This window comes from Oncorhynchus tshawytscha, linkage group LG21, assembly GCF_018296145.1.
Source record: "Oncorhynchus tshawytscha isolate Ot180627B linkage group LG21, Otsh_v2.0, whole genome shotgun sequence".
Classification (NCBI taxonomy): domain Eukaryota; kingdom Metazoa; phylum Chordata; class Actinopteri; order Salmoniformes; family Salmonidae; genus Oncorhynchus; species Oncorhynchus tshawytscha.
The window spans coordinates 30,653,903-30,674,426 of record NC_056449.1 but is presented as its reverse complement, the minus strand read 5'-3'; the positions used below and the strand labels follow the sequence as shown (position 1 = coordinate 30,674,426).

The 20,524-nt window shown below is 41.2% G+C and overlaps 1 protein-coding gene across 1 annotated transcript in view; it reads left to right on the top strand.

Annotated features, from left to right (window-relative positions):
• Nucleotides 1-20,524, top strand: part of LOC112229178 (regulating synaptic membrane exocytosis protein 2-like) — a 141,833-nt gene that overhangs the window by 32,268 nt on the left and 89,041 nt on the right. The window contains exons 6-7 of the mRNA XM_042303008.1: nt 73-244; nt 9,944-10,097. Coding sequence (XP_042158942.1) covers nt 73-244; nt 9,944-10,097 — 326 coding nt within the window. The remainder of the gene's footprint in view (nt 1-72; nt 245-9,943; nt 10,098-20,524) is intronic.

Sequence of the window (20,524 nt, the reverse complement as noted above, 5' to 3'; positions counted from 1 at the left end):
TACTGTCGCATACCAACGTTGTGTTACTGCCCTAAACCATAATCTTAATGGATATGGTATCCTTCCTTCTAGTGACAAAAGCAAAAGGAGAACGAAAACGGTGAAGAAGTCCCTGGAGCCTAAATGGAACCAGACGTTCATGTACATGCCTGTCCACTGGAGGGAGTTTAGAGAGCGCATGCTGGAGATCACTCTGTGGGACCAGGCCAGGGTCAGAGAGGAGGAGAGTGAATTCATGGGAGGGGTAAGATACATTACACATTAACTTAATATTACATAACACAACATTACACAACACAACATAATACAACACAGTGTCACGCCCTGACCTGAGATATGTCTGTTTTCTTTATATTTTGGTTAGGTCAGGGTGTGACTAGGGTGGGTATGCTAGTTTTGTATTGTCTAGGGTTTTTTATTGTCTAGGGTTTAGTAGGTCTAGGGTTTTTTGTAATCCTATGTTTGCCTGAAATGGTTCGCAATCAGAGACAGCTATTTATTGTTGTCTCTGATTGGGGATCATATTTAAGTAGCCATTGCCCTTTGGTGTTTGTGGGATCTTGTCTATGTGTAGTTGCCTGTCAGCACTCGTTTGTATAGCTTCACGTTTCGTTTTGTTATTTTGTTAGTTTGTTCAGTGTTCATTCTTTAAATAAATAAGAATGTACGCATACCACGCTGCGCGTTGGTCCGATCTTTATAATGAACGTGACACACAGAATAATACAACACGGCATAATATAACACAGCATAATATAACACCACATAATATAACACAGCATAATATAACACAGCATAATATAACACAACACAATATAACATAACATAATATAACACAACACAACATAATACAACACAGCATAATACAACACAGCATAGTATAACACAACATAATATAACACAACATAATATAACGCAACACAACATAATACACCACAGCATAATACAACACAGCATAATATAACACAACACAATATAACACAACATAATATAACACAACATAATATAACACAACACATTATAACACAGCATAATATAACACAACATAACATAACACAACACAACATAATACAACACAGTATAATACAACACAGCATAATATAACACAACACAATATAACACAGCATAATGAAACACAGCATAATATAACACAGCATAATATAACACAGCATAATATAACACAACACATTATAACACAGCATAATATAACACAACATAATATAACACAACACAACATAATACAACACAGTATAATACAACACAGCATAATATAACACAACATAATAAACACAACATAATATTACACAACACAACATAATATAACACAACAGAATATAACATGACATAACACATCATAATATAACACAACATAATATAACACAACATAATATAATACAGCATAATATAACACAACATAATATAACACAGCATAATATAACACAACATAATATAATATAACACAGCATAATATAACACAGCATAATATTACACAACTTAATATAATATAACACAACATAATATAACAGCACAATATAACACAACATAATATAACACATCATAAAATAACACAGCACAATATAACACAACATAATATAACACATCACAATATAACACAGCATAATATAACACAACATAATATAACACACCATAATAAACACAACATAATATAACACAACACATCATAATATAACACATCATAATATTACACAACACAATATAACACAGCACAATATAACACAACCCAATATAACACAACATAATATAACAAAACATAATATAACACAGCATAATATAATATAACACAACATAATATAATATAACACAACATAATATAATATAACACAGCATAATATAACACGATATAATATAACACAACCTAATATAATATACCACAACATAACATAATATAACACAACATAATATAACACAGCATAATATAACACAGCATAATATACCACAGCACAATATAACACAATATAATATAACACAACATAATATAATATAACACAACGTAATATAAAATAACACATCATAATATAACACAACATAATATAACACAACATAATAAACACAACATAATATTTCCAAGATGGCATAGCAGTTCAGATGTCTTTTGTCCTCGTCTTGTCGTGTCCCGTATATATATATATTTACAACTTTTTTTACATACCTTTTTATATATATATTTTTAATTTTCCATAAACTCATCTTCAAAACACTCTCCTGCAACCCGCCTCATCCAATTTATATTTATTTTAAAAAGTATTATTTACCTCAAATCTGTAATCCTCCAAGAAGCTAGCCGGAAACTAGCCAGGAGCTAGCCAGAAGCTAGCCAGAAGCTAATCCAGAAGCTAATCAGAAGCTAATCAGAAGCTAGTTAGCTTCTTTACTGGCTAATCGTTAGTATTCAGCTAACCACAGTTTGTGGTCATCAGCTATCCTTTAGCTCCAAAATCTATCGCCAGTTTTGTACGGCGCAGCGCGGCTCGGAACGGAACATATCGGACCAATTTTTCTCTCCATGTCCTTGGATTTCAACCGCTAACTCTGGACATTCATACCTGGATCTCACAGCTAGCTAGCTGCTATCCGTGTGACTATCGGCTTTCGTCGATTCCGGAGCAAGCATCAATTATTCCGGAGCTAGCCAGCTGAAGAGTTCCATCAATCACTCCTGGGCTACAATCACCTATCCGGACCCGTTTTACTGCCTACGCGGAGCCCCACCGGGCCTTCACAACTGGACTGCCGACGTTATCTACCCGAAGGAGTTATCCGGCTGGCTCCTCCGTCGCGACGTTACCTGAACGGCCATCTGCGGCCTGCTAACCGTTAGCTGTCTTATCGGCTGCTATCTGAATAGACAATCGGACAATTTATTTATTTTTATTATTATTATTATTTTTTCTTCTTGGGCCTCTATAACTGTATCTACAGTGCCTTGCGAAAAGTATTCGGCCCCCTTGAACTTTGCGACCTTTTGCCACATTTCAGGCTTCAAACATAAAGATATAAAACTGTATTTTTTTGTGAAGAATCAACAACAAGTGGGACACAATCATGAAGTGGAACGACATTTATTGGATATTTCAAACTTTTTTAACAAATCAAAAACTGAAAAATTGGGCGTGCAAAATTATTCAGCCCCTTTACTTTCAGTGCAGCAAACTCTCTCCAGAAGTTCAGTGAGGATCTCTGAATGATCCAATGTTGACCTAAATGACTAATGATGATAAATACAATCCACCTGTGTGTAATCAAGTCTCCGTATAAATGCACCTGCACTGTGATAGTCTCAGAGGTCCGTTAAAAGCGCAGAGAGCATCATGAAGAACAAGGAACACACCAGGCAGGTCCGAGATACTGTTGTGAAGAAGTTTAAAGCCGGATTTGGATACAAAAATATTTCCCAAGCTTTAAACATCCCAAGGAGCACTGTGCAAGCGATAATATTGAAATGGAAGGAGTATCAGACCACTGCAAATCTACCAAGACCTGGCCGTCCCTCTAAACTTTCAGCTCATACAAGGAGAAGACTGATCAGAGATGCAGCCAAGAGGCCCATGATCACTCTGGATGAACTGCAGAGATCTACAGCTGAGGTGGGAGACTCTGTCCATAGGACAACAATCAGTCGTATATTGCACAAATCTGGCCTTTATGGAAGAGTGGCAAGAAGAAAGCCATTTCTTAAAGATATCCATAAAAAGTGTCGTTTAAAGTTTGCCACAAGCCACCTGGGAGACACACCAAACATATGGAAGAAGGTGCTCTGGTCAGATGAAACCAAAATTGAACTTTTTGGCAACAATGCAAAACGTTATGTTTGGCGTAAAAGCAACACAGGCCATCACCCTGAACACATCATCCCCACTGTCAAACATGGTGGTGGCAGCATCATGGTTTGGGCCTGCTTTTCTTCAGCAGGGACAGGGAAGATGGTTAAAATTGATGGGAAGATGGAAGGAGCCAAATACAGGACCATTCTGGAAGAAAACCTGATGTAGTCTGCAAAAGACCTGAGACTGGGACGGAGATTTGTCTTCCAACAAGACAATGATCCAAAACATAAAGCAAAATCTACAATGGAATGGTTCAAAAATAAACATATCCAGGTGTTAGAATGGCCAAGTCAAAGTCCAGACCTGAATCCAATCGAGAATCTGTGGAAAGAACTGAAAACTGCTGTTCACAAATGCTCTCCATCCAACCTCACTGAGCTCGAGCTGTTTTGCAAGGAGGAATGGGAAAAAATGTCAGTCTCTCGATGTGCAAAACTGATAGAGACATACCCCAAGCGACTTACAGCTGTAATCGCAGCAAAAGGTGGCGCTACAAAGTATTAACTTAAGGGGGCTGAAAAATTTTGCACGCCCAATTTTTCAGTTTTTGGTTTGTTAAAAAAGTTTGAAATATCCAATAAATGTCGTTCCACTTCATGATTGTGTCCCACTTGTTGTTGATTCATCACAAAAAAATACAGTTTTATATCTTTATGTTTGAAGCCTGAAATGTGGCAAAAGATCGCAAAGTTCAAGGGGGCCGAATACTTTTGCAAGGCACTGTATTGTTTTTTTGTTGTTGTCTGATTTGGATTAATCCCCTCTACCACACGGAACCCCACTAATCTACTGACGGAACGCAAGAGGTGGCTAATAACAGACCTCCATCCTATGCTAGCTTGCTACCGATGGCCTGGCTAGCTGTCTAAATCGCCATGACCCCCAACCAACCTCTCTACTCACTGGACCCTTTTGATCACTTGACTAAGCATGCCTCTCCTTAATGTCAATATGCCTTGTCCATTGCTGTTCTGGTTAGTGTTTATTGGCTTATTTCACTGTAGAGCCTCTAGTCCTGCTCACTATACCTTATCCAACCTATTAGTTCCACCACCCACACATGCAATGACATCTCCTGGTTTCAATGATGTTTCTAGAGACAATATCTCTCTCTTCATCACTCAATACATAGGTTTACCTCCACTGTATTCACATCCTACCATACCTTTGTCTGTAAGACCTTGATGCTATTTTATCACCCCCAGAAAGCTCCTTTTACTCTCTGTTCCAGATGTTCTAGACAACCAATTCTTATTGCTTTTAGCCGTACCCTTATTCTACTCCTCCTCTGTTCCTCTGGCGATGTAGAGGTGAATCCAGGCCCTGCAGTGCCTAGCTCCACTCCTATTCCACAGGCTCTCTCTTTTGATGACTTCTGTAACCGTAAAAGCCTTGGTTTCATGCATGTTAACATTAGAAGCCTCCTCCCTAAGTTTGTTCTATTCACTGCTTTAGCACACTCTGCCAACCCGGATGTTCTAGCTGTGTCTGAATCCTGGCTTAGGAAGACCACCAAAAATTCTGAAATTTTTATCCCAAACTACAACATTTTCAGACAAGATAGAACTGCCAAAGGGGGCGGTGTTGCAATCTACTGCAAAGATAGCCTGCAGAGTTCTGTCCTACTATCCAGGTCTGTACCCAAACAATTTGAACTTCTACTTTTAAAAATCCACCTCTCTAAAAACAAGTCTCTCACCGTTGCCGCCTGCTATAGACCACCCTCTGCCCCCAGCTGTGCTCTGGACACCATATGTGAACTGATTGCCCCCCATCTATCTTCAGAGCTCGTGCTGCTAGGCGACCTAAACTGGAACATGCTTCACACCCCAGCCATCCTACAATCTAATCTTGATGCCCTCAATCTCACACAAATTATCAATGAACCTACCAGGTACCTCCCCAAAGCCTTAAACACGGGCATCCTCATAGATATCATCCTAACCAACTTGCCCTCTAAATACACCTCTGCTGTCTTCAACCAAGATCTCAGTGATCACTGCCTCATTGCCTGCATCCGTAATGGGTCAGCGGTCAAACGACCTCCACTCATCACTGTCAAACGCTCCCTGAAACACTTCAGCGAGCAGGCCTTTCTAATCGACCTGGCCGGGGTATCCTGGAAGGATATTGATCTCATCCCGTCAGTAGAGGATGCCTGGATATTTTTTTTAAATGCCTTCCTAACCATCTTAAAACACAACACAACATAATATAACACAACACAACATAATACAACACAGTATAATACAACACAGCATAACATAACGCAACATAATATAACACAACACAATATAACACAACACAATATAACACAACACAATATAACACAGCATAATATAACACAACATAATATAACACAGCATAATATTACACAACATAATAAACACAACATTTATTTTTTATTTTTTATATTTTTTATTTCACCTTTATTTAACCAGGTAGGCCAGTTGAGAACAAGTTCTCATTTGCAACTGCGACCTGGCCAAGATAAAGCATAGCAATGTGAGCAGACAACACAGAGTTACACATGGAATAAACAATTAACAAGTCAATAACACAGTAGAAAACAAAGGGGGGAGTCTATATACAATGTGTGCAGATTGTGTGCAAAACATAATAAACACAACATAATAAACACAACATAATATTACACAACATAATATAACACAACACATCATAATATCAAACAGCATAATATAACACAACATAATATAACACAACATAATATAACACACCATAATATAACACAACATAATATAACACAACATAATATAATATCACACAGCATAATATAACACAACATAATATAACACAGCATAACATAACACAACATAATATAACACAACATAATATAATATAACACAATATAATATAACATAACACAGCATAATATAACACAGCATAATATAACACAGCATAATATAACACAACATAATATAACACAGCATAATATAACACAGCATAATATAACACAACATAATATAACACAGCATAACATAACATAACGCAACATAATATAACACAACACAATATAACACAACACAATATAACACAGCATAATATAACACAGCATAATATAACACAGCATAATATAACACAACATAATATAACACAACATAATATAACACAACACAATATAACACAACACAATATAACACAGCATAATATAACACAGCATAATATTACACAACATAATAAACACAACATAATAAACATAACATAATAAACACAACATAATATTACACAACATAATATAACACAACACAACATAATAAACACAGCATAATATAACACAACATAATATAACACAACATAATAAACACAACATAATAAACACAACATAATATTACACAACATAATATAACACAACACAACATAATAAACACAGCATAATATAACACAACATAATATAACACAACATAATAAACACAACATAATAAACACAACATAATATTACACAACATAATATAACACAACACATCATAATGTAACACAACATAATACATAATATAACACAACACAATATAACACAGCATAATATAACACAACATAATATAACACAACATAATAAACACAACATAATAAACACAACATATTATTACACAAAATAATAAACACAACATAATATAACACAACATAATATAACACAACACAATAAACACAACATAATATAACACAACACATCATAATATAACACAACATCATATAACACAACATAATATAACACAACATAATATAATATAACACAGCATAATATAACACAACATAATATAATATAACACAGCATAATATAACACAACATACAATTATGTAACACAACGTAACATAATATAATGTAACACAACATAATATAACAAAACATAACACAATACAACACATAGATAGACATGTCAGAGATAGCATATCCTGATGTAAATTAACGTCACTAAATATAATGTAACATAACATAATGCAGCATAACATAAGGTAACAGAACATAACATAATGTAACATAATATAGCATAATGTAAAACAACATAACTTAAAGTAATATAACATAACATAATGTAGCATAATATAATATAAAACAACATAATATAACAGAACTTAACATAACAGAAAATAACATAATGTAACATAATATAGCATAATGTAAAACAACATAACTTAAAGTAATATAACATAATATAATATAACATAACATCATGTGAAATAACATAATGTAACGTAACATAGTGTAATGTAACACAGCATAACATAAAATAATGTAACATAACATAGTGTTACATAACATAGTGTAACATAACAGAATGTAACATATCATAATGTAACACACCATAACATAAAATAATATAACATAACATAATGTAAAATAACATAGCATAACAGAACAGAATTGAAAAACGTGACATAACATGATGTTGCATAATATAATATAACATAACATAATATAACAGAACTTAACATAATGTAACATAATGTAACATAATGTAACTTTACATAATTCCACATAACGTAATATCACGTTATTTAACATAACATAAAGTAACATAACATAGTGTAACATACCATTACTTAACTTAACATAACATAATATAAAATAATATAACAAAACTCAATGTAAAAACACAACATAACATAACATAATTACTTAACATAACAATGTCTCATAACGTAATATAATGAAACATAAAGTAAAATAACATAGCATAACATAACACAACACAACATAATGTCCAATAAAGTAACATAATATAAGATAATGTAATATAAACTAACATAACATAATATAAGATAAGATAATGTAACCTAACATACTATAACATAATTTAACTGAACATAACATAATATATAATAATATAACAAAACTTAACATAACACAATGTTACATAACGTAACATAACATTATGTAACATAACATAATGTAAAATAACACAATGTAATATAACATAATTTAACTAAACATAATGTAACATAATATAACGTAACAATGTAACCAAACTTAACATAATATAATGTAACATCATATTACATAAGTTAACATAAAATAAAATGATGTCAATTAACAAAATGTAATGTAATGTAACAAAACATAATATAATGTAATCTAACGTAAGATGATGTAACATAACAATGTAACATAACATAATGTAACATACCATAACATCACTTAACATAACGTAATCCATCATATCATGCAACATAATGTAACATATATTTTTTAGCATAACGTAATGTAACATAACATAATGTAACATAACCTAATTTAACATAATGTAACATAATATAATGTAACATAATGTAACATAACACAATGTAAGATAACAGATATACATCATAACATGCAACATAATGTAACATATATTTTTTTGCATAACGTAATGTAACATATAATAACATAATTTAACATAATGTAACATAATATAATGTAACATAATATAATAATAATGTAACATATATTTTTTTAGCATAACGTAATGTAATATAACATAACGTAGCATAACGTAACATAATGTAACATATATTTTTTTAGCATAACGTAATGTAATATAACATAACGTAGCATAACGTAACATAATGTAACATAATGTAACATAATGGGGTGGCAGTGTGGCCTAGTGGTTAGAGCATTGGACTAGTAACTGGATGGTTGCAAGTCATTCTGTTATAACCCACTGTTCCTAGGCCATCATTGAAAATAATAATTTGTTCTTAATTAACTGACTTGCCTAGTTAAATAAAGTTTTAAAAATAATGTAAGATAATATTACATAACATCATATAATTTAACATAACAATGTAATATAACATAATCTGACATAACACAACAGAACTAATACATCGTCCGATCACGATTCAAGTATCTACACTAGGATGTACAGAATGTTCTCACTTTTACAAATGATACAGAAATAGTCTTTGTAGATTTAGACTTTGGGTTAGATGTTGTATTTGGAATTTTATTTCTCTCCTTCTACAATTTTATAATTACAACTCATTATCTTCGATCTTTGGCTGAAGAGAGCATCAGCCCAACGTTTCTGTTTGGATCACATGTTTTACATGGTCTGTTATCTCTTCTGCTAAGTCAGTGAATACATGTATTGTGTTGTCAGATCCTCATAAACCTGGAGACAGCATTGATGGACGACACAGCCCACTGGTACAAGTTGCAAACCCACGATGTATCCTTCTTGGCAATGCCCAACCACTCACCCTACACGCAGAGGAAACTGCTGTCGGGAGAGAGCCCCACTAGAAGGTTACAGAGTAGGTCTCCACCAGCATCAGCATCAGCACCACACACCTAACCATGTCTCCACCTAAACCTGCACCTGCACCACACACCTATCCATGTCTCCACTATCACCACACAACTAACCATGTCCCCACCAGCACCACACACCTAACCATGTCCCCATCAGCACCACACACCTAACCATGCCCCCACCAGCACCACACACCTAACCATGTCTCCACCAGCACCACACAACTAACCATGTCCCCACCAGCACCACAACCCTAACCATGTCTCCACCAGCACCTGCACCACACACCTAACCATGTCCCCACCAGCACCACACACCTAACCATGTCCCCACCAGCACCACACCAAACCATGTCCCCACCAGCACCACACCTAATCATGTCTCTATCACCACACACCTAACCATGTCTCCACCAGCACCACACCTAACCATGTCCCCACCAGCACCTGCACCACACACCTAACCATGTCCCCACCTGCACCACACACCTAACCATGTCTCCACACACCTAACCATGTCTCCACCAGCACCTGCACCACACACCTAACCATGTCCCCCACCAGCACCACACACCTAACCATGTCCCCACCAGCACCACACCTAACCATGTCTCCACATGCACCACACACCTAACCATGTCTCCACACACCTAACCATGTCCCCACCAGCACCACACACCTAACCATGTCCCCACCAGCACCACACACCTAACCATGTCCCCACCAGCACCACACCTAACCATGTCCCCACCAGCACCACACCCCTAACCATGTCTCTATCACCACACACCTAACAATGTCCCCACCAGCATCACACCTAACCATGTCTCCAGCAGCACCTGCACCACACACCTCACCATGTCTCCACTATCACCACACACCTAACCATGTCCCCACCAGCACCAATAACCTAACCATGTCCCCACCAGCACCACACCTAACCATGGCTCCACCACCACACACCTAACCATGTCCCCACCAGCACCACATCTAACCATGTCCCCACCAGCACCACACACCTAACCATGTCTCCACTATCACCACACACCTAACCATGTCCCTACCAGCACCACACCTTACCATGTCTCCAATATCACCACACACCTAACCATGTCTCCACTATCACCACACACCGAACCATGGCTCCACTATCACCACACACCTAACAATGTCCCCACCAGCACCACATCTAACCATGTCCCCACCAGCACCACACCTAACCATGTCTCCACTACACCACACACCTAACCATGTCCCCACCAGCACCACACCTTACCATGTCTCTATCACCACACACCTAACCATGTCCCCACCAGCACCACATCTAACCATGTCCCCACCAGCACCACACCTAACCATGTCTCCAATATCACCACACATCTAACCATGTCTCCACTATCACCACACACCTAACCATGTCCCCACCAGCACCACACCTAACCATGTCTCCACCAGCACCTGCACCACACACCTAACCATGTCTCCACACACCTAAACATGTCACCAGCACCACATAGCTACCATGTCCCCACCAGCACCACACACATAACCATGTCCCCACCAGCACCACATACCTAACCATGTCTTCACCAGCACCACACACCTAACCATGTCCCCACCAGCACCACACCTAACCATGTCCCACCAGCACCACACCCCTAACCATGTCTCTATCACCACACACCTAACCATGTCCCCACCAGCATCACACCTAACCATGTCTCCAGCAGCACCTGCACCACACACCTAACCATGTCCCCACCAGCACCACATACCTAACCATGTCCCCACCAGCACCACACCTAACCATGTCTCCACTATCACCACATACCTAACCATGTCCCCACCAGCACCACACCTTACCACATCACCACACACCTAACCATGTCCCCACCAGCACCACATCTAACCATGTCCCCACCAGCACCACACCTAACCATGTCTCCACTATCACCACACACCTAACCATGTCCCCACCAGCACCACACCTTACCATGTATCCAATATCACCACACACCTAACCATGTCTCCACTATCACCACACACCGAACCATGGCTCCACTATCACCACACACCTAACCATGTCCCCACCAGCACCACATCTAACCATGTCCCCACCAGCACCACACCTAATCATGTCTCCACTATCACCACACACCTAACCATGTCCCCACCAGCACCACACCTTACCATGTCTCTATCACCACACACCTAACCATGTCCCCACCAGCACCACATCTAACCATGTCCCCACCAGCACCACACCTAACCATGTCTCCACATATCACCACACACCTAACCATGTCCCCACCAGCACCACACCTAACCATGTCTCCACCAGCACCTGCACCACACACCTAACCATGTCTCCACACACCTAACCATGTCCCCACCAGCACCACATAGCTAACCATGTCCCCACCAGCACCACACACATAACCATGTCCCCACCAGCACCACATACCTAACCATGTCTTCACCAGCACCACACACCTAACCATGTCCCCACCAGCACCACACCTAACCATGTCCCACCAGCACCACACCCCTAACCATGTCTCTATCACCACACACCTAACCATGTCCCCACCAGCATCACACCTAACCATGTCTCCAGCAGCACCTGCACCACACACTAACCATGTCCCCACCAGCACCACATACCTAACCATGTCCCCACCAGCACCACACCTAACCATGTCTCCACTATCACCACATACCTAACCATGTCCCCACCAGCACCACACCTTACCATTTCTCTATCACCACACACCTAACCATGTCCCCACAAGCACCACATCTAACCATGTCCCCACCAGCACCACACCTAACCATGTCTCCACTATCACCACACACCTAACCATGTCCCCACCAGCACCACATCTAACCATGTCTCCAATATCACATGTACTCCACCACACACCTAACCATGTCCCCACCAGCACACACCTAACCATGTCTCCACCAGCACCTCACCACACACCTAACCATGTCTCCACCAGCACCACACCTCCATTTCTATCACCACACACCTAACCATGTCCCCACCAGCACCACATCTAACCATGTCCCCACCAGCAGTCACCACACACACCTAACCATGTCCCCACCAGCACCACACCTAATCATGTCTCCACTATCACCACACACCTAACCATGTCCCCACCAGCACCACACCTTACCATGTCTCTATCACCACACACCTAACCATGTCCCCACCAGCACCACATCTAACCATGTCCCCAACCATGTCTCCAATATCACCACACATCTAACCATGTCTCCACTATCACCACACACCTAACCATGTCCCCACCAGCACCACACCTAACCATGTCTCCACCAGCACCTGCACCACACACCTAACCATGTCTCCACACACCTAACCATGTCCCCACCAGCACCACATAGCTAACCATGTCCCCACCAGCACCACACACCTAACCATGTCCCCACCAGCACCACATACCTAACCATGTCTTCACCAGCACCACACACCTAACCATGTCCCTACCAGCACCACACCTAACCATGTCCCACCAGCACCACACCCCTAACCATGTCTCTATCACCACACACCTAACCATGTCCCCACCAGCATCACACCTAACCATGTCTCCAGCAGCACCTGCACCACACCTAACCATGTCCCTACCAGCACCACATACCTAACCATGTCCCCACCAGCACCACACCTAACCATGTCTCCACTATCACCACATACCTAACCATGTCCCCACCAGCACCACACCTTACCATTTCTCTATCACCACACACCTAACCATGTCCCCACAAGCACCACATCTAACCATGTCCCCACCAGCACCACACCTAACCATGTCTCCACTATCACCACACACCTAACCATGTCCCCACCAGCACCACATCTAACCATGTCTCCAATATCACCACACACCTAAACATGTCTCCACTCTCACCACACACCTAACCATGTCCCCACCAGCACCACACCTAACCATGTCTCCACCAGCACCTGCACCACACACCTAACCATGTCTCCACACACCTAACCATGTCCCCACCAGCACCACATAGCTAACCATGTCCCCACCAGCACCACACACCTAACCATGTCCCCACCAGCACCACACCTAACCATGTCTCCAATATCACCACACACCTAACCATGTCTCCACTATCACCACACACCTAACCATGTCCCCACCAGCACCACACCTAACCATGTCTCCACCAGCACCTGCACCACACACCTAACCATGTCTCCACACACCTAACCATGTCCCCACCAGCACCACATAGCTAACCATGTCCCCACCAGCACCACACACCTAACCATGTCCCCACCAGCACCACACACCTAACCATGTCTTCACCAGCACCACACACCTAACCATGTCCCCACCAGCACCACACCTAACCATGTCCCACCAGCACCACACCCCTAACCATGTCTCTATCACCACACACCTAACCATGTCCCCACCAGCATCACACCTAACCATGTCTCCACCAGCACCTGCACCACACACCTAACCATGTCTCCACCAGCACCTGCACCACACACCTAACCATGTCTCCACTATCACCACACACCTAACCATGTCCCCACCAGCACCACACCTAACCATGTCTCCACCAGCACCTGCACCACACACCTAACCATGTCTCCACACACCTAACCATGTCCCCACCAGCACCACATAGCTAACCATGTCCCCACCAGCACCACACACCTAACCATGTCCCCACCAGCACCACACACCTAACCATGTCTTCACCAGCACCACACACCTAACCATGTCCCCACCAGCACCACACCTAACCATGTCCCACCAGCACCACACCCCTAACCATGTCTCTATCACCACACACCTAACCATGTCCCCACCAGCATCACACCTAACCATGTCTCCACCAGCACCTGCACCACACACCTAACCATGTCTCCACCAGCACCTGCACCACACACCTAACCATGTCCCCACCAGCACCACACACCTAACCATGTCCCCACCAGCACCTGCACCACACACCTAACCATGTCTCCACCAGCACCTGCACCACACACCTAACCATGTCCCCACCAGCACCACACACCTAACCATGTCCCTACCAGCATCACACACCTAACCATGTCCCCACCAGCACCACACCTAACCATGTCCCACCAGCACCACACCCCTAACCATGTCTTTATCACCACACACCTAACCATGTCCCCACCAGCATCACACCTAACCATGTCTCCAGCAGCACCTGCACCACACACCTAACCATGTCTCCACTATCACCACACACCTAACCATGTCTCCACCAGCACCACATACCTAACCATGTCCCCACCAGCACCACACCTAACCATGTCCCCACCAGCACCACACCCAACCATGTCTCCATTATCACCACAAACCTAACAATGTCTCCACTATCACCACACACCTAACTGTCTCCACTATCACCACACACCTAACCATGTCCCTACCAGCACCATACCTAACCATGTCTTCACCAGCATCTGCAACACACACCTAACCATGTCTCCACTATCACCACACACCTAACCATGTCCCCACCAGCACCATACCTAACCATGTCTCCACCAGCACCTGCACCACACACCTAACCATGTCTCTAGCAGCACCACACCTAACCAAGTCCTGGTCACCTCCTCTACATCCCCAAGAGATAGTCCTCCTGATTGGCCTCTGAGCTCTGGTCACCTCCTCTACATCCCCAAGAGAAGTCCGTCTGATTGGCCTCTGAGCTCCGGTCACCTCCCCTACATCCCCAAGAGATAGTTAGAACCAACAGACGATAGTGGTTGTGTATACAGTACAAACAGTCTATAGTGGTTGTCTATACAGTACCAACAGACTATAGTGGTGGTCTATACAGTACAGTAACAACAGACTATAGTGGTTGTCTATACAGTACCAACAGACTATAGGGGTTGTCTATACAGTACCAACAGACTATAGTGGTTGTCTATACAGTACAGTACCAACAGACTATAGTGGTTGTCTATACAGTACAGTACCAACAGACTATAATGGTTGTCTATACAGTACCAATAGACTATAGTGGTTGTCTATACAGCACCGACAGACTATAGTGGTTGTCTATATAGTACCAACAGACTATAATGGTTGTCTATACAGTACCAACAGACTATAATGGTTGTCTATACAGTACCAACAGACTATAGTGGTTGTCTATACAGTGCCAACAGACTATAGTGGTTGTCTATACAGTACAGTACCAACAGACTATAGTGGTTGTCTATACAGTACAGTACCAACAGACTAAAATGGTTGTCTATACAGTACCAACAGACTATAGTTGTTGTCTATACAGCACTAACAGACTAGGTTCCTCTACATTGGGTTCCTTACAAACAACATCCATCCAGCCAAATTGTTTACCAAAATGAATGAGACCCTCTTCACCAGTACCAACTCGGACCAACTCGTAAGCTTACACTTCCATCTCTTTCAATCGAATGGCATGCACACGTTCTTCTAGTTCTAGGCTGGCTGCACGTTCTTCTTGTTCTTGTGCTAATCTAGCTGCACGTTCTTCTTGTTCTTTTCTGGCTGCACGTTCTTCTTGTTCTTTTCTGGCTGCACATTCTTCTTCTTCTTGTTCTAGTCTGGCTGCACGTTCTTCTTGTTCTTTTCTGGCTGCACATTCTTCTTCTTCTTGTTCTAGTCTGGCTGCACGTTCTTCTTGTTCTTTTCTGGCTGCACATTCTTCTTCTTCTTGTTCTAGTCTGGCTGCACGTTCTTCTTGTTCTTTTCTGGCTGCACGTTCTTCTTGTTCTTTTCTGGCTGCACATTCTTCTTGTTCTTTTCTGGCTGCACATTCTTCTTCTTCTTGTTCTAGTCTGGCTGCACATTCTTCTAGTTCTAGTCTGGCTGCACATTCTTCTTGTTCTAGTCTGGCTGCACGTTCTTCTTGTTCTTGTTCTAGTCTGGCTGCACGTTCTTCATGTTCTTGTTCTAGTCTGGCTGCACATTCTTCTTGTTCTAGTCTGGCTGCACATTCTTCTTGTTCTAGTCTGGCTGCACATTCTTCTTGTTCTTTTCTGGCTGCACGTTCTTCTTGTTCTTGTTCTAGTCTGGCTGCACGTTCTTCATGTTCTTGTTCTAGTCTGGCTGCACGTTCTTCTTGTTCTTTTCTGGCTGCACGTTCTTCTTGTTCTTTTCTGGCTGCACATTCTTCTTCTTCTTGTTCTAGTCTGGCTGCACGTTCTTCTTGTTCTTTTCTGGCTGCACGTTCTTCTTGTTCTTTTCTGGCTGCACATTCTTCTTCTTCTTGTTCTAGTCTGGCTGCACGTTCTTCTTGTTCTTGTTCTAGTCTGGCTGCACGTTCTTCTTGTTCTTGTTCTAGTCTGGCTGCACGTTCTTCTTGTTCTTTTCTAGTCTGGCTGCACATTCTTCTTCTTCTTGTTCTAGTCTGGCTGCACGTTCTTCTTGTTCTTTTCTGGCTGCACGTTCTTCTTGTTCTTTTCTGGCTGCACATTCTTCTTCTTCTTGTTCTAGTCTGGCTGCACGTTCTTCTTGTTCTTGTTCTAGTCTGGCTGCACATTCTTCTTGTTCTAGTCTGGCTGCACATTCTTCTTGTTCTAGTCTGGCTGCACATTCTTCTTGTTCTTTTCTGGCTGCACGTTCTTCTTGTTCTTGTTCTAGTCTGGCTGCACATTCTTCATGTTCTTGTTCTAGTCTGGCTGCACGTTCTTCTTGTTCTTTTTGGCTGCACGTTCTTCTTGTTCTTTTCTGGCTGCACATTCTTCTTCTTCTTGTTCTAGTCTGGCTGCACGTTCTTCTTGTTCTTTTCTGGCTGCACGTTCTTCTTGTTCTTTTCTGGCTGCACATTCTTCTTGTTCTTGTTCTAGTCTGGCTGCACGTTCTTCTTGTTCTTTTTCTAGTCTGGCTGCACATTCTTCTTGTTCTTGTTCTAGTCTGGCTGCACGTTCTTCTTGTTCTTTTCTGGCTGCACGTTCTTCTTGTTCTTTTCTGGCTGCACATTCTTCTTGTTCTTGTTCTAGTCTGGCTGCACATTCTTCTTCTTCTTGTTCTTTTCTGGCTGCACATTCTTCTTGTTCTTTTCTGGCTGCACATTCTTCTTCTTCTTGTTCTAGTCTGGCTGCACATTCTTCTAGTTCTAGTCTGGCTGCACATTCTTCTTGTTCTAGTCTGGCTGCACGTTCTTCTTGTTCTTGTTCTAGTCTGGCTGCACGTTCTTCATGTTCTTGTTCTAGTCTGGCTGCACATTCTTCTTGTTCTTCTGGCTGTTCTTTTCTAGTCTGGCTGCACATTCTTCTTGTTCTTTTCTGGCTTCTTCTTGTTCTTGTTCTAGTCTGGCTGCACGTTCTTCATGTTCTTGTTCTAGTCTGGCTGCACATGCTTCTTGTTCTAGTCTGGCTGCACATTCTTCTTGTTCTAGTCTGGCTGCACATTCTTCTTGTTCTTGTTCTAATCTGGCTGCACATTCTTCTTGTTCTTGTTCTAATCTGGCTGCACATTCTTCTTGTTCTTTTATGGCTGCACATTCTTCTTGTTCTAGTCTGGCTGCACATTCTTCTTGTTCTTGTTCTAATCTGGCTGTACATTCTTCATGTTCTTGTTCTAGTCTGGCTGCACATTCTTCTTGTTCTACTCTGGCTGCACATTCTTCTTGTTCTTGTTCTAATCTGACTGCACATTCTTCTTGTTCTTGTTCTAATCTGGCTGCACATTCTTCTTGTTCTAATCTGGCTGCACATTCTTCTTGTTCTTTTATGGCTGCACATTCTTCTTGTTCATTTCTGGCTGCTTCTTCTTGTTCTTGTTCTAGTCTGGCTGCACGTTCTTCTTGTTCTTTTATGGCTGCACATTCTTCTTCTTCTTGTTCTAATCTGGCTGCACATTCTTCTTGTTCTTTTCTGGCTGCACATTCTTCTTCTTCTTGTTCTAGTCTGGCTGCACGTTCTTCTTGTTCTTTTCTGGCTGCACGTTCTTCTTGTTCTTTTCTGGCTGCACGTTCTTCTTGTTCTTGTTCTAGTCTGGCTGCATGTTCTTCTTGTTCTTTTCTGGCTGCACATTCTTCTTGTTCATTTCTGGCTGCACGTTCTTCTTGTTCTTGTTCTAGTCTGGCTGCACGTTCTTCTTGTTCTTTTCTGGCTGCACATTCTTCTTCTTCTTGTTCTAGTCTGGCTGCACATTCTTCTTGTTCTTTTCTGGCTGCACATTCTTCTTCTTCTTGTTCTAGTCTGGCTGCACATTCTTCTTCTTCTTGTTCTAGTCTGGCTGCACGTTCTTCTTGTTCTTTTCTGGCTGCACGTTCTTCTTGTTCTTTTCTGGCTGCACATTCTTCTTCTTCTTGTTCTAGTCTGGCTGCATGTTCTTCTTGTTCTTTTCTGGCTGCACATTCTTCTTGTTCATTTCTGGCTGCACGTTCTTCTTGTTCTTGTTCTAGTCTGGCTGCACGTTCTTCTTGTTCTTTTCTGGCTGCACATTCTTCTTCTTCTTGTTCTAGTCTGGCTGCACATTCTTCTTGTTCTAGTCTGGCTGCACATTCTTCTTGTTCTTTTCTGGCTGCACATTCTTCTTCTTCTTGTTCTAGTCTGGCTGCACATTCTTCTTGTTCTTTTCTGGCTGCACATTCTTCTTCTTCTTGTTCTAGTCTGGCTGCACATTCTTCTTGTTCTAGTCTGCCTGCACATTCTTCTTGTTCTAGTCTGGCTGCACATTCTTCTTGTTCTAATCTGGCTGCACATTCTTCTTGTTCTAGTCTGGCTGAACGTTCTTATTTTTCTAGTCTGGCTGCACATTCTTCTTGTTCTTGTCTGGCTGCACATTCTTCTTGTTATTTTCTGGTACACATTCTTCTGGTTCTTGTTCTAATCTGGCTGCACATTCTTCTAGTTATTGTTCTAATCTGGCTGCACATTCTTCTAGTTCTTGTTCTAATCTGGCTGCACATTCTTCTAGTTCTTGTTCTAATCTGGCTGCACATTCTTCTTGTTCTTGTTCTAATCTGGCTGCACATTCTTCTTGTGTTTGTTCTAATCTGGCTGCACATTCTTCTAGTTCTTGTTCTAATCTGGCTGCACATTCTTCTTGTGTTTGTTCTAATCTGGCTGCACATTCTTCTAGTTCTTGTTCTAATCTGGCTGCACATTCTTCTTGTGTTTGTTCTAATCTGGCTGCACATTCTTCTTGTGTTTGTTCTAATCTGGCTGCACATTCTTCTTGTGTTTGTTCTAATCTGGCTGCACATTCTTCTTGTGTTTGTTCTAATCTGGCTGCACATTCTTCTTGTTCTTTTCTGTCTGCACATTCTTCTAGTTCTTGTGCTAATCTGGCTGCACATTCTTCTTGTTCTTGTGCTAATCTGGCTGCACATTCTTCTTGTGTTTGTTCTAATCTGGCTGCACATTCTTCTTGTTCTTGTTCTGGCTGCACAT